At 52.9% G+C, this 14,908-nt stretch overlaps 1 protein-coding gene across 7 annotated transcripts in view; it reads left to right on the forward strand.

Moving 5' to 3' along the window:
* The window catches only part of SSBP3 (single stranded DNA binding protein 3), a 56,771-nt gene that overhangs the window by 26,153 nt on the left and 15,710 nt on the right, over window positions 1-14,908 (forward strand). For all 7 annotated transcript variants that reach the window (XM_069788670.1, XM_069788668.1, XM_069788673.1 and 4 more), the window contains exon 5: window positions 11,492-11,581. In XM_069788670.1, the coding sequence (XP_069644771.1) occupies window positions 11,492-11,581 (90 nt within the window). The remainder of the gene's footprint in view (window positions 1-11,491; window positions 11,582-14,908) is intronic.

A 14,908-nucleotide genomic window follows, 5' to 3' on the forward strand; every position in this document is an offset into this window, starting at 1 on the left:
TTGCTCTCAAGACTTTAAGTTTTCCTGCCTCACGTACTAGTTTATTGCTGGGTCAGGGGGCAGGGGTTTGCATGCTGGTTTTATAGGGTCCCTCCAGAGCCTGCTTCAAAAAGCTCCCAGTTCATAAATGGGGGTTTGTATTAACTGACTTATTTTGATGGGGAGGGGTGCTCCTAGAAGTGAAATAATTGATGTTTTGTAAGCTTTAAGGGTAACATAGCTTGGAGTTTCATCTAACCAAACCACTCTGTGAGCATGCAAAAAGAAGTGACTACTTCAAAAAACCCACATTTTTGTCAGAAATCCTTCCCTAGCCCAACGTGCATCTTGTCAGTTATACAACCCCAGAGGGACTTTTCTGCAGGGAAGCCCGGCAGCTCGACTGTGCCCAGACCACCGCTACCAGCGGTGCCAAAGCAATGCAGAGGTGGCATTAAGGTAAATAAAACGTGTGACCACTTTGGAGCGGTGTTTCCTATCCCAGGTAGGGGTAGGCAAGAGAGAGCAGGGTTGGAGGTGAGGAGGTACAGTGGATTCCCTCCCATCCAGTCGATATGCATCTCTTCTCCTCCAGAATGTGCCGAAATGGTTAAAACAGTCTGGAAATTAAAGTCTTCCCATTCAACCTCCTCCTCCCAAAAAATCCCAGCCTACCAGGGAAGATCTGCGCCCCCTCCAAGCTGGCTTAGCCCCTGGCTTTTTTCGGCTGTGGAGAAAGCCACCAGTTCTTGGGAATAGCACTGAATTACACGCTGGCTTACGTCAGATTTACTCCTCCCGTCCTTTGCTCTAGCTGCTCTATTAATTTTCAAATGCCTCAAGCAATTACCAGACCTGGGAAACAGTATTTTTGGGGGGCAGCACCCACAAATAACTGCAATAAACCCTGCTGTTAGAAAAGGGGGGGGGCAAATGGACACGGGGGCTGCGCTCGCCTGGGTTTAAAGAGTATTTTTGGTGTGAATTTGCATCAGAAACCGTGCGTGCAGCGGTTGGGGGCATCTCCTGGGGAACTGGGGGGGGGCTTGCACCCTTTCCCCACCCATACACCGCTTTGGAGGTCCAAAGCACTGCTCCCGGGGGGGATACGGGTTCCGGAGGGGCAGCCGCGGGTGCTTCCCGGGGGCAGGTTTGGGATGCGAGGGCTCCATATGGCTGGAAGGGATTAGCCCAGGGGATTAGATGAGTGGAGAGGAGGGGAAAGTTACCGCAATCCCCCCCCCTCCCCAAAACCCCTCATCTCTGACCCCGGGCAGATGCGCAGGGATGATTTCTGGGGACGATTCGCACCGCTTTTGGTTTTGGCCGTGCCCCCGGAGCCACGGCCCGTTCTCCGTGTTGCCGGGGCAGAGTGATGGGTACGGTCCGGGCTGGGATCCTGTGCCGGTGGGTGATGAGGAAAGCTGGGATTTTCCTCCTGCCGCCGCCGCCTCACACTCACGTGTTGCGTCTTCCCTTGAGCTCGACGCGTTTCAAACCTGAGCTGTTCGCTCAAGCTTTAAGCTCGCCCGGAGAGAGCATTGGTGGTGCTCCGTGCTGCACCGCGCCGCTCGGTCGGACTCGCTTCCCAGGGACCAGGGACGGGCGAGCCGGGGATGTGGCACTCGGGATGCTGATAAGCGCACATCGTGACCTTATCAGTGGCCGTCCGGGGCTCGTGGAGGTTCGGCACCGCTGCTGTGGGATGCAGGGGTGCAGGATGCTCTGCAGCTCCGTACCTAGGCAGTAGAACCCTGCAGGGATGCAGGATGCGCTGCAGCTCCGTAGCTCCACAGCAAAACGTTGCAGGATACTCTGCAGTTCTGTACCTGGGCAGCACTTCGCTGTAAAGCACTGCATGGAGGGCAGAATATTTTTACCATTTTTAAAACATCGCCCTGGAAATTGTAGGAATTGTGCTGAGGTGTGATGGCTTTTCTCCATCCACACTGGCAAGGGCATCGCTCAACTGCAAAACCCATCTTGCTTGGGACCGGGGTTTGCCGACGGCTTTCCTTGTGCCATCCTGGTATTGCCGTCCCTGCAAAAGCTCACGGAGGACCAGGTCGGCTCTCGGAGCACGACTGCAGCCTCCTAAAGGAATTCCAAGTCCATACTTGCTTCTTGGGATGCATTAAGCGTGCAGAAACCTGGTGGGCTTGTCACGGCAATGCTCCCGGGAGGGTGGGTGCTGTTTGGGTGATGGGGAGGACAAAAGCCCATAGCCATCATTGCTGCCAAATACAGCAGTCCTCAAAATTTGCAGTGAAGTCCATTCCTCCTGGTTAATTTAGGGCTCTGACTGGCCGCCCTGGGTCTCACCGCAGCAGTGCCAGCTGCTCCCGTGCAAAGTCCACCGCTTTCCTCCCCATCCGCCTCGCCAGGGTTTATACGAGGTGCCGAACTTTGTACCGGCGCAGCAAGTCACAGCCCTTACTTAAGTCAGCTGCCACCTCCGCCTCAATTTAAGGCATTTCCATCCCTCCACCAGCACATTTAATGGAAGATGCTATGCAGAGAAGATGCTACAAAGCATCTTCAAACATCAACGAAGCCACTTTTGTTTAAAATGATGATTTTTCTTTTTGCTGACCTGCCGCTTTGTTAGAGGAGGGGATTTTATTATTTTTATTATTACTATTGTTATTGTCATTATTCTTATTATTATATTTTTTAATTTGGGGTTTTTTTAAAGGCTTGTTTTGGAAAAACTTTACTCTTCACAGATCAGCAGGCACATCCATCAGGGGCCGCTGCGAGTGGGGATGGATGCTCGGCCGCCTCTGTAGGTACACAAAACCCGTTTGAACGCCTGCGAAAGGTTACGGCGGCGCTTGAAAAGCGCCGCCGTAACCTTTCGCAGGCGTTCAAACGGGCTTTGTGTTAATACACGAAGATGGTGGCCGTCAGCATCTTGTCAGGGACAGGCAGATGGCGTTCACCTGCTCCGGACCAACTTCTTTCGCCCTTTGCCTTTGGTGTCGGGGAATAATACCGGGGCAGCTGCTAGCAGTAAAATAGGCTTAAGCAAATGGGATATTTTGGCATTCAAGTGCATGACAAGAATGGGAGTATTTGCATTAATTCCCTCCTCTCTTTCCCCGCGGCGGGAGAGGATGGAGAAAACCGGGATGTTTTCCCGCAGGGCAGAGTCGGGTCCTGGTCTTCTCCGGCTGGACCGGGGGTGGGAAGTGCTGGACGCTGTGCCGGGGTGTGGGTGCTCTATCCCACAGCATCCCGCTGCCCCAGCAATGGAAATGGGTGTTTTTCTGGAGAGGGCACGGTGTTTCCCACTGCACTGCAAAGGCAGGCGCCGGGTCTGGGTCTCATCCCCTTCCCTGGATCCAGAGGAAGGTTAGGTACTGGCCATCACTGGTTCCCCACGCAGACTCGCAGCTTATTTTGTGTTATTTTTGACTGCAAACAGCAACCAGTGAGATCTGCTAGCTGAAACACAAGGTGGCAAAAATAAAAAAAAATTTAAAAAAATTCTAATCTGCACCCATCTTTAATGGGGAAAGCACTGCCAGGCCCTGGATGCCCTCAGGGCGTTTTGCGGTGCGTCGGCTAGCCGACGGGATTGGCAATATCCTCGTTAGTTGTTAGTAAATCCTTTGGACAAGTTAAAACTATGTTTTTTCAAATGCACGTGGTGCAATGGCGCGGCATTTTTCTAAAGCTGCGGATTATATTTTTTTTTTTTCTTTTAAATTAGATTACCAATTTAAATCTAGCTTTTCTTAAAACCCCTTCCAAAATTCGCTTGGCAATTTCAATCTGGAAGAAGGCAGAAGGCAGAGGAGCAGCGATTTGTACAGGCGCTGGGAAGCAGAAGTCCGGCTGCCAAAGCCAGCAGCTTCCCTTGGACCTCATCACCAAATTATTACTATTTTTCTGAGAGGGAGGCAGTATTTTTCCTTAATTTGAGCTTTTCAAAGGTCGGTAAAGGAGAGGACTGGATTTCAGCTGTGATGCTTAAGGCAAGGATGGAAGGCGAGCCAGTGCACGTGCCGACGAGCATCCAGCCATGCAAGCCCACATAATTATACCCCGACAGCAGCAGCGCGAAGCGAGGGGCATCACGGGGAGTCAACTCCCATCTGCTTTAACCGTCGCAACTTTGCAGAAAACTCTGGCGCATTACCTCTCCCAGCAGGTTTGCTTGCTGGGGCTATTTCCCTTTTGGTTTTAAAAATAATAATAATTTTTAAAAATCGGAAATTAATCCGTAAGCTTTGCATAAAGCTTGTGTAGGTCCATCGGGAGCAAATCCAACGGGAACCGCCAAGTGTCCAGTGCAGGAGAAAATACAGGTCGTCGGTGCGAGGAGCTGTACCGCTCTACCGGGTGGCCCTCGGTAGAGCCGAGCATCCTGTGCTGATAGATGAGCGGTAGATTAATAGTCCTAAGCAATTGCATTATCTAATGAAAATTTTATATAATTATTTTATATAACTTTTTTGGCAGGTGGACCCTGAAATGGATGGTATTGATTGCTGGAAAAGAGCCTGGCCTGTCTGTTGCTGGAATTATTAGAGGAGAATTGATAGTAATTAATACCTGTGTATTTACAGCACTTTCCAGGCTGCTAATTGCACGAGATCCATTTGAGCTGTTTGGCAGTGGGAAGGGTTCGTACACCGATTTTAAGGCGTAGGCTTGACGTGGGTCTTGTGCCGGGGAAGACGCCGGCAGTGGGAGAGCCAGGACCCTCGGCTTCACCTTCGCTCCCAGCTGGGGATGGGGGACTCGGGGCTGCCCCAAATACCAGGGATGGGGTGCATCCGCGCGCCTGACCACGCAGCGTGAAGCCCCGGCGCACTTTCCCCTGCAAAGCCCTTCCTAAGTCAGGGAAAGCACTACCGGCAAGCCCGGCTTAACTTCCCAGAAGTTTCCCTTTGTAAACCTTTCCGTACACACGCGCGTGCAAAAACGAGCCTAATTGCATTTGGTCTGTTTTACACCTCCTATGCTTATCTCCTCCCTCCCCCCCCCCCTTAATTCGGTTGCTGTGAAATTTTTGCAGCCCTGCCAAGTTATTTCCTTGGGATATATTTAGAGAAAGCCAGCTCAGCAGAGCGCGCTGGGTGTTTGCGTAAGGATGTTTGTAAATGTTAGCAGGAACGCTGTTGGGCTGGCGGAGCAGATGTCCGCGAGATGCTACCAAGAGCCTTATTTACAAACTTGTAAATGACTGAAGGGGTTTCCTTCCCGGGGATAAGGGGGACGCCAGCTTAAGAGATTAAAATCCTATTGTTTCGTGGCCGAAGCTGCTGTCTCAGATTATCCTTTACAAGGGGGGGAAAAAAAAAGAAAAGACCCGTATTAGCTTGAAACACCATTCAACTGTTATGCCTTTTTTTTTTTTTTTTTTTTTTTGATAAAGCTCAGGGAAAATACGGGGCTGGGGGTTGTTTCTTTTTAAAGGAGGGGGAAAAAAGTGGCCGAGCGTGGCTGTTCCCGGCTGGGATGTATGCTGGCGCTTTGTGTGCTGGGGCTTCCCATACCAGGCGGCTCGCAGGTGATGTATTTAAAATAAGCACAAAAAGCTTGTGCTATCATAGAAGTATAATTACGCTGAACTTGTGTGCACAGCTTGGTGTCCCATGGGAGCGCGGTGATGACGTTTGGGTGGTATGGTGATACTGCTACAAGCCCATTTAATCTTTTTTTTTTTTAATATATATCTTCCCCTTGCCAATACGCAAAGCTTCACCCCGGTCTCCTTTTACCTTCTCTTACCCTAAAGTAAACCAAACCCAGTTTGTTTTGTCTCCTGGAGCATCCAGCCAAGTGGCTTGCAGCAGAGGAAGCAGGACGGTCTCCGGTGTACCGCGGCTGGGGAGCACGGCGTGCCCCAAAAACACCCTGAGCCCACCCGAGAGGCTCTGCAAGCACCGTGGTTTTGAAGCGAGCGCCTCAGTGGGTGCCCGCTGCCGACACGTGGGCTGGCGATCGCGCTCGCATCAACTGCAGCGGGCTGGTGTTTTATTTATTTTCATGCACGTTGACGCAACCCAGATGCTGGCTCCGACCCGCAGAGGGGACTGATGCAGGAGAGCATCTGAGGGCTCGGTCCGGAGGAAGCGGTCGGCGTGCCGTCCTCCCTGGTGTTAATCGGGTTACTGCGAGGTGTGGGAGGGTTCTATTATTAAATTTAAAACCTGGCTATATAAGATGAAGGCAGCTTTAACGAGATGAAAAGGCTTAACTGGAGTCCAATTAAATTCCGTATTACCTGTTTACGCAGCCTGCTTAAGTCCTGACCTGCACGCTGATTTCTTCCTTAGGCTCCAAAGCCTGTGCTCTAGGCAGAAAAATAAAATCAAAGGGGACAGATAGATACCAGATCACCAACATGTCCCAAGCATCCCCGCACGCTTGTACCGGAGCTGCCCTCGAGTGCCTCGTGCTGCTGCCGCTGTAGCTGGGAGGTGTGAGATGCAGCCAAAATTCTCCAGTCCGCTCTTCTGGAGAGGAGAGCGAGGGCAAAACCGTCTTGAGCCAAAAAAGCAAATGTCCAGCCATCCTTAGTTTGGTTTTAGGTCTGCGCCATGAAGATATTTTTCCATTCCCCATCTCGCTGCCGGGTTGATGGAGGCTGGGGCAGGCAGAGTGGCTGGTCCTGGTGGTGTTTCCCACGAAGGGAGCATCCTCTCTGCTGCCTACCAGCGCCTTGCACCACTGTTTGGAGGTTATTTTTATTTTAAAAAAAGGCATTTGGTGAAAGCCAGCCGCAGGATGCTGGGGCAAGCTGCGCAGCTGCCTGCGCGACCCAAAGCTGCTCGCCCGGAGCGTGCGGTGGGGACACCGGCTCACGTTTAACGGCAGAGTAAATCCCGCCAACGGGAACCTGTTTTTCATAGTTAATAGAAACCATCGCTTGTGCCGGTGAAGCGTGGCAGGTTTGGGCGGGTGGCAAACTGGGGCTCGGCTGATGCCCTGCCACCTCCCGGGGTATGGTCTCGCCGTGGCGCTGGGAGCCTTGCAGGGTGGGATGCATCGGGCTGCGGCGCCTTAGCCCAACTTCGAGATGCTCTTGGAGGCGGCTCAGGCTTGTCCAGCAACGGGGATGAGGAGGAAGAATCCCATTGCAGCATCCCGAGGGCTGCCGTGCGGACAGAGCATCCAAAAAGCTCCCCGGCTTCCCAAACCTGCCCTTGTTGGGTGCTGCCTTTTATTACCAGGGGTTCCCCGGGGCCGGGGGCAGCGGCGTGCCGTCGGCGGCGATTTCGGCCCGCCGGTTCTGCGCCGGCTGCTCTGGTTTTTCAGTTCAGCCCCCGAAACCCTTTTTTTGGCCTCGATGGTGCCTCACAGCTCCTCTCGGGTCGGGTCTGCCGCAGGGCGGGGGGCAGGAAACGGCTCGCCGCACCCTGCTCTCGGCAAACCTTCATGCCTAGCAAAGACCTAAACTCTGCATTAAAGAGGGTAAATAAATAAAAGCACTGGTCCGCGGCTCCTCCCAGGGCTGTGGGACGAGCAGAGGTGAGTCGTGTTCCCGGCTCAGCTGGCCTGGGAAAGCAAATTTGGGTGACACCAAAATGCTGGCGGGGCAGCTCGGGATGCTCGGGTGGCTCCGGGGACCGGGGAGCCGCTCGGTGCAGCCGCGCCGGTGCCTCTTCCCTGCCGCTCTTAAATGCAATTAATACGGCGGAATAACCTGGTTTCTTCCTAAGGATTAGGTTAAGAAAACAAGACTGTTCTAATAGCCCTTTTACATCCTACGTAGATTGTAGCTGAAAAACCTAACTGGTTTGGCAGTGCAGCCAAACAGCACATCTTTTTCTTTTTTTCCCCTGCTTTTTCCCCCATAACCTGATGGCGGTGGCCCTGCCCGACCGGGCTCCTACCGATAATTCAAGTGCCCAGCTCCTGGCTGTGCTGTTTTGTCCGATTTCCATTGCTTCCTGACCTCCATCCTTCTTTATTTGCAAAGCTATACTCGCAGGCAGCGGTAATAAATCAATTAATGACTCTGATGAATCGTTTAATGGCTGACAAAATAACACTACAGTCAACAGCTTGGATCTCTACAGCAGTACCAGAAGACGCTGGTTGACTCAGGGTAGGGAGACGAAACAGAGACTGTTAGCTCAATTAGTGCAATTAGTGTGCGATTTAAAGGCTTAGACGGCATCTGCTGGCGTACCAAGCCGGTGTGTTAACTGAGAGCTTCGTTTTGGAAGCGAAACACGGCGATCCAGATTGTCATTGCTCCGCTGGCTTCCACCAAAAAGGGGGAAAAAATCCAATGTATGTGGGAGAAAAAAAAAAAAAAAAATATATATATATATATATATGTATGTGTGTGTATATAGCTATATATGCGTGCCCCAGGAACTGCATTTTATTTCCAACATGGAGCAAATTTACCATCTAATAAAAGGCAAACGAGCCGGCGTGCTGGCTGTGCCAGAGCTGTCCTTGCTCATCTCCAGCAGCGGTCTCCGGCGTGCTTTGGTGGAAGGAAATTTGGTGCGTCGCGTGCCAACGGGGACCTTCATGTGGCTGGACGTGCTTTCGGCTTACCGCCAGCTTGGACATGGTGGCACAGCCGGGCTTCATGCTCCTGCACCGCGCCGGTGCTTCCCGTCTCCTGCCGGCTTCCGTGGCATCTCCGTCGCGCCCGTACCTGCGCCGGGGAGGGGTATTGGGGGTTTTTTAGACATTCACCCGGTGAAAGGGGCTTGGCAGGCAAAGTCCAGCTGAAGTCTCTGGAGTCCCTAAAAAAGAGTTTCTGAGCCAAAATGGTGGAAATAAGCCAGGTGGGGAGAGCTGGAAGGGCAAAGAAGTCCTGGTTTTCTGGAAATGGCTGCTGGAAAGCCCTTAGGGTTTGGGTTCTCACCCTTGGGCTTTGGGTTTTCACCCTTGGGGTTTGGGTTCTCACCCTTGGGGTTTGGGTGCTCACCCTCGGGGTCTGGGTGCTCACCCTTGGGGTCTGGGAAATCTGTTCCCAGTGTCTTTTTTTTCCCCTTTTCCTTTCTTTTCTGGCACATCCCAAGGGTTTTGCAGAGCTGCTCCAGCTGCGGCTGCGCTCCCATCGCTTGTGTGGGGCTAAAGGTGCCTCCGTGTTTACCTTAGCGGCAGTGATGGGGAGGGGAATAAAAAAGAAATAAAATGTCACTTCGCAGCCTTGTAAATCATTCATCAAGGGCTGACCAGTTTGGCTCCCATCCTACAATATGCTCAGGGCACTTGTGGGTTTTTAATTACCGAGTTCTGCCAAGCGCCACATGTGCGAGGAACTTTAAATCCCCGTTTATGCCGCGAAGGCATAGGTGAGGTTTTGGGGTGTTTAACGCTGAAAAATACTCTGCGGTTTTGGGGAAAAATGGGCATTTGCTTCAAGATTTTCTTTGGCTGCTTTGCCCTCCTCCCTCCACTCCCTGTTGCAGAGGGAAGGAGGAGGGCAGTGTACTTTCCCCCTGGATCCCAAAATACGTGTCCATCCTCACTCCACACCGCTTTGGGATCCATTTCGCTTTGGGAGATTCCCCCAGCAAAGGATTATGGTGTGCTGGAAATCTCTTGAAACCATAAAATATCACCTTGGCAGCTTTATTGCAGCGCTCGCCGCCTTGGGAGAGAAGCGTTTTGCGTGATAGAGGGTTTAATAAAGGAAATTCCAAATGGGCTCGCTGCAGTTTGGGTCTCGGTCTTACATATTTTTGCATTAAGAACCGTCATCTGCTTTGCAGAGAAACTGCAATATGTTCATGGCCTTGGATTAAGATTTGGTTTTACTTTTATAGCTGACCCACTTGGGGGGATGGAGGGAGGGGGAGAACTGGGTTCACTCCCTCTCCCGTCTATTTTTGCTGCCGTCTGATGTATAAAAAGAGCCTGGAATGGGCAGGCTTATTTTTCCTGCCAGGACTTTTTTTTTTATTAACTGTAAAAACACTCAGATCTGGCCTTTGCTGTTGATGTGAGGAAGGCTGCTTGGGATGCCTTTTTGGGGGCACGGGGGGAGCATGGTGTGGGCTGTGCCCGGAGGCGCAGGACCCCATAGCCACAGGGGTTATTTCGTGAAGGGGGGGGTCTCTTTTTGGGGAATCAGCCCGTGCCGTCGTCTCCGGCGCTTCCAGCTCTGAGGTGCTGGGGTGGGAAAAGCAACTGCTTGTCCAGCATGGTCATGGCCTTCATCCCGCATCCCGCAGGCTGGCTCCTGCCGGAGAGCGTGATGGAGGGGGGCACGAGAGGTGGTCCCGGCAAGGCACAAGGCAGCGCTTAGCCTGGTGCTCTCCTGCCTCTGCAGGGCTTTCTGGTCCGGAATAGCAAGATTCCCAACCAGACATCGGGGTCTCACCTTGGCAAGCCTTAGTCCTTAATAATAATCCTTAATTTTCCGGGCTGCCCAAGTCCTGACACCCCGGCTTCTGCCCTCTGCTCGCATCTTGTGGTCGTCACCACATCGGATGCGGTCGGGGACCGGGGCTGGCTCGGCTGCTGTTGGGATACGGGGTTTGGTGGAGTTGGGGTGCTCTGAGCTTTGGGGTAAATACAAAACATTTTTTTTTTTGTGGGGGACAATTTTCCTTGGCCCTGCCACGTTGTTTTAGGTGGGTAAGTGCACTGTAAAGATTCGTGGAGGGAGTAGGTCAGTGATACAAACACAATTAATATCCCTCGTAACTGCTCTGGGAATGGGGGTTCGTTTGGTGATGGGTAAACGCGAGTGCCCTTCAACGGCACGGGTACCGCTCCTAACCCAGCAGGGATGTGTGTCAGCAGGGATCTTCAGGGAAATATCTTTTTCTTACCATTTTCCTTCTGGGCAGGAGCCTCCTGTCGTGCTGGTGCTTTCCCAGCGTGGTTTGGTGCATGCCACCCTTCCCTCAGCACTGCCGGAGCTGCTCCTGGCACCAGAAAAAACCTCTTTTGTCTGTCAACATACACCACAGAGAGGAAGTAAATAGGAATAGAGGTGCTGAGCAGGAATGAGTGGTGTGTCTGGGTACCCTGTCCCTCCTTTTCAGGGCTGGAGCCACTTGGGTGGCTTGTCCTGGGGAGGTGTGAGGGGGAGCATGACCCCACAGATCAGGTGCGATGAATTTGGAAATTCACAGTAAAACTTTGGCATGCTGGTGAGGTCCGGGAGGCATCTTTTTCAGAGGACAGAACTGAACCGGTGAGCATGTGGGGGGAGGTGAGGGAAGAGAAGCATTTAAAAAGCCTTAAAAGAGCTTCTGCCTGAAGTGACACGTTGGATGAGGCTAAATGCCTGGGTAAATGAATAAATAAGCCCCAGAATTATCCCTGGGTTTTTGTGCAGCCATCTTCTCCATGGATGAATCGCAGAGGCTTGTGCCCCTCTGGCTCCGAGCATCCTCTGCTCGTTCCCCCGTGGGGGGAAGATGCTCGGGGCACGGGGAGCGGTGCTCGAGGCTCTGGAGGTAACAGGCTAATTGAGTCAGTGTGGTGTGGCAGGACAGGCGGCTTTTTTTAATGTGTTTTTTTTCTCAACTCCGACTCAAACCCACCATGTTTGTCCTGGTTTTGTTCCCCGCAGAGCGCAGCTGCCGCCCCGAGTCCCGTGCTTGGAAACATTCCCCCGAACGACGGGATGCCGGGGGGCCCCATCCCTCCCGGTTTCTTCCAGGTAGGCTCCCGCTCCTCCCGATGCTCGTCTCCACACCGCGCACGTGTTTGCTTACGCTCTGGGTGTCAGCGCTGTCGTGCCTGTGTTTTTTTTTTTCCAAGGGGATGCTAGGGAAGCAGCATGCCCGCGTAGCTGACCTGTCTAGGAATAACTTGTGTTCTGCTGTCCTTCCACGTTTGCTTTCTATTTTTTGTGGCCTTAAAAGCAAATTTTGTTCTTGCTCGAAGAGGTTACTGTGTATTTACAACTGATGTTTTTTTCCAAAGCTGCTTGGTTTGTGTTTGGGTTGGGATTGTATTTGTTCTCCGGTCCTAACAGACGTGCATAATTGAAAACATTCTGGATTTTGATTCCTGAAACTTTTTCCCCCTCCTCTGGTTAACCACTTGATTTTTTCCAAATGCAATCACTGAAAGCATTAACAAACGCTGGCTGTGGCTGCAGGCAGGAGTCGGCTCCAGCCAAGTCCCCGAATGCCGTGGAGGCACCTTGTAAGCAAATACCTAGCAAAGTCCCCAAAGTCCCCTCTCTCCTTCCTTCTCCCATGCTGAGCTCTGACCGAGGAGGGGGTAACGTATGTTTGGAGTGACGCTGACGGAAAGGATCTCGACAAGCACACAGAAAAGGAATTTTCAAAACTTGAACCGTGGGGGGTTTTAGGGGTTTCTCTGGAATCTCTTTGCACGGCGCGAGCTGCACTGGTTTGCAGCGGCGTAAGCTCTCGGTACGTTAAAATCTTCCTTCTTGAGGAAGAAACACTTGTTCGTGTAACAAATGGGATAAGAGTTGAAAGGAATATTTGTTTTGGCAAGCTGTTTTTTTTTTTATCTGGGCTTGTGATTTGTATATGGGAGAACTTCTCAGGCAGTAGACAGGCAGACTCGATAAGGCGCTTGTGATTTATTGTGGCGATATCTGAGCCCGATATCACCGTTTGTGTGTGTATGGGAAGGGGGAAGGAGGGTCCTGTCTTTTTTTTTTTTTTAGAGAGATCCCATTTCCTGAACATGTTTCTGACAAAGTAAGAATATCCGATATTGATCGGGAACCCTAAAACAGGCAAATCTTGTAGCAGCGCTCGGCGGCACGGGGTGAAGCCAACAGCAGAGATGCTATCTCGCAGGTCATAGCTGCTGCCAGCAATTCGAGTGCCAAGCTGCTGCTTCCAAGAAATGTGTCTCCAAAAGTCCTGATCTCGCCCTGCGGCGAAGCTGACTGTCCTTTGGGGCTCCTGCTTCACGCAGAGCTGCGAGGGCTGCAAAACTGGCACGAAGTTAGGGCAAGGCTTCAAGAGTATGGGTTGGCTTTGCCCGAGAGGGGAAGGTGAGGAAGAGGAGTCGCATCTCCCCAGACATGCTGTACATGCACACACAGCTCTTCCCATGGACAGCCTCCAGGCTGTCCCCCCTGCTTTCCTTTCTGCCCTCCCATAGCATTTTTGCACTGAGGGTCCGATGCAGGAGCAAACAACCCATCCTAGCTCCTTACCTCTCGTGCGGCTGGACCAGGAGCCTCTGGGGAAGGGGGTCTCGAAAGCTTTCTTAGGACCTTCGGGGTGGGGGGAGTGTCCCGAAAACCCAGCAGAAGTAATGGCACCCGTGCAGGTGTCGTGTGCGGGGATGCTGCCCATCCCCGGAGCTGCCGGAGGGAAGAGAGGACGGATGCCGATGCATATGGCTCGCATGTGACATCTCAAGAGCCTGCCTTTCCTGAAAGCCCTCCAACATCTGGTTTCTCCTCCCAGCCCTGGGGATGGAGGGGAGGAGGGGAGAAGAAAAATCCCACCTTTTAACACAGTCTGAACATCGCCTCCATGAAAGCCCGTCTGATTTATTGCGGGTGCTGGAGCTCATTCCAGCTTCAGGAGGTGCTGGAGACCAGCTCTTGCAGAGGTGGGCTGGAGGCTCAGCAACGAGCTGGTCGTGGCTCGGGTAATTCCCTGTCTCTGTAGGAAATTAAAGCGCTGAACTTAAGAGGGCAAAACCAAAAGAGGTCACAGGAGATGCAAAGGACTTCTCCCTGACCTTGGTGTGCCAGCCCTGGGAGTGAGTGAGGTTCCTGGTGGTACCACCTTGGATGGTGCCCTCCTCATGCCAGGAGACCGGAGGATGGAGAGGGCTCGGGGGTTTTCAGCATCTTGCTCTCCTGCACCATATTGCAGGCAGCAGGGACCTGCAAGGGATATCCCTGATGGCAGAGGGCATAGGCAGACTGCTTTTGAGAAGCTTTAGAGGGCCTGATCCTGTCCTGGCATGGTGGGGCACCAGGAGATTAGAAGGGAGTCACCGGTGAAGCCCCGTGCTGCTGCCCTGGGGGTGCATGAACCCTCCCCAGCCCCACGCGTTTGGATGTGCACTGCTGTTTGGCAAAGGGAAAAAAAATGACACGGACCATTCCTGGGAGCTAGTGGCCCAAAAATCCGTGGGAGTGAGCTTGGAGGAGAAGTGATACGCTGGGAAGGGGAGAAGAGAGGAGGAGTCCAGGCTGCAGCGCCCGTCCGCAGCTGCTGTCTTGCAGGGAGAGTCCCTTCCTTGCGCTGGGGCTCAGCAGCGACCTTCGGGCTGGGGGCCAAGGGAACTGCAGCCTGCAGAGTCTCCCAAAACCTTCCCAAAATGATGGGAAAGGAGAGGCCCTGGGCGCCCTTGGGGTGCCGGGGCATCGCGTGGTGCCAGCCAGCGGCACGGCATCGGGCTGCGCTCCGGACAAAAGGTGGCTGGGTTGACGGCCGGCGTGGGTAGATGCTTTTATTTAAATCTCTCTCTTTGTCCCATTGAGATGAGCAAACAAACCTTTTGCTCATCCTCCTAAAGGTCATCAGAGGCGTTCCTGCTTTTGTTTTGAAAGCTGGATTGATGCCGGGGTGCAGATCCCTCAAAGGAGGGACGGGGGGGTGGGGGGGTGCCAAGGAAATGTAGGAAGGAAAATTAAAAATTGAAAGCAATTAATACCACACCTTCTTAAGACTAAATAAATGGGGAGGGGGGGCAGTCAGCAGCCCCCCACCGCAGCCATGCCTCCTCTCCCCAGTGCAAACTCCCCGCGCCGCCCCGTACCCCGCGCGCTGATGAAATGGAAAGTTGACCATAAATCAATGTCGGCGGCTGCGTTAGCTATGCATCAGCGGCTCGGCGCCGAGATGCACCAAAACAAAGCGCCGGCTGCTCGGTGTTCCCACACTGCCCCCTAATGCAGAGAGACCTCGGGAACTGGGGAGGACGGGGGGCTCTGGAACTCGGGGGGCTCACCCCCCCGACATCCCCTGCCCTCCCTGCCTCTCCTCCCTGCACCCCGAGGCACGTCTCTTCGGGTAAGGTCACCCACCGGGGT

The sequence above is a fragment of the Haliaeetus albicilla genome, chromosome 8, assembly GCF_947461875.1.
Source record: "Haliaeetus albicilla chromosome 8, bHalAlb1.1, whole genome shotgun sequence".
Lineage (NCBI taxonomy): Eukaryota > Metazoa > Chordata > Aves > Accipitriformes > Accipitridae > Haliaeetus > Haliaeetus albicilla.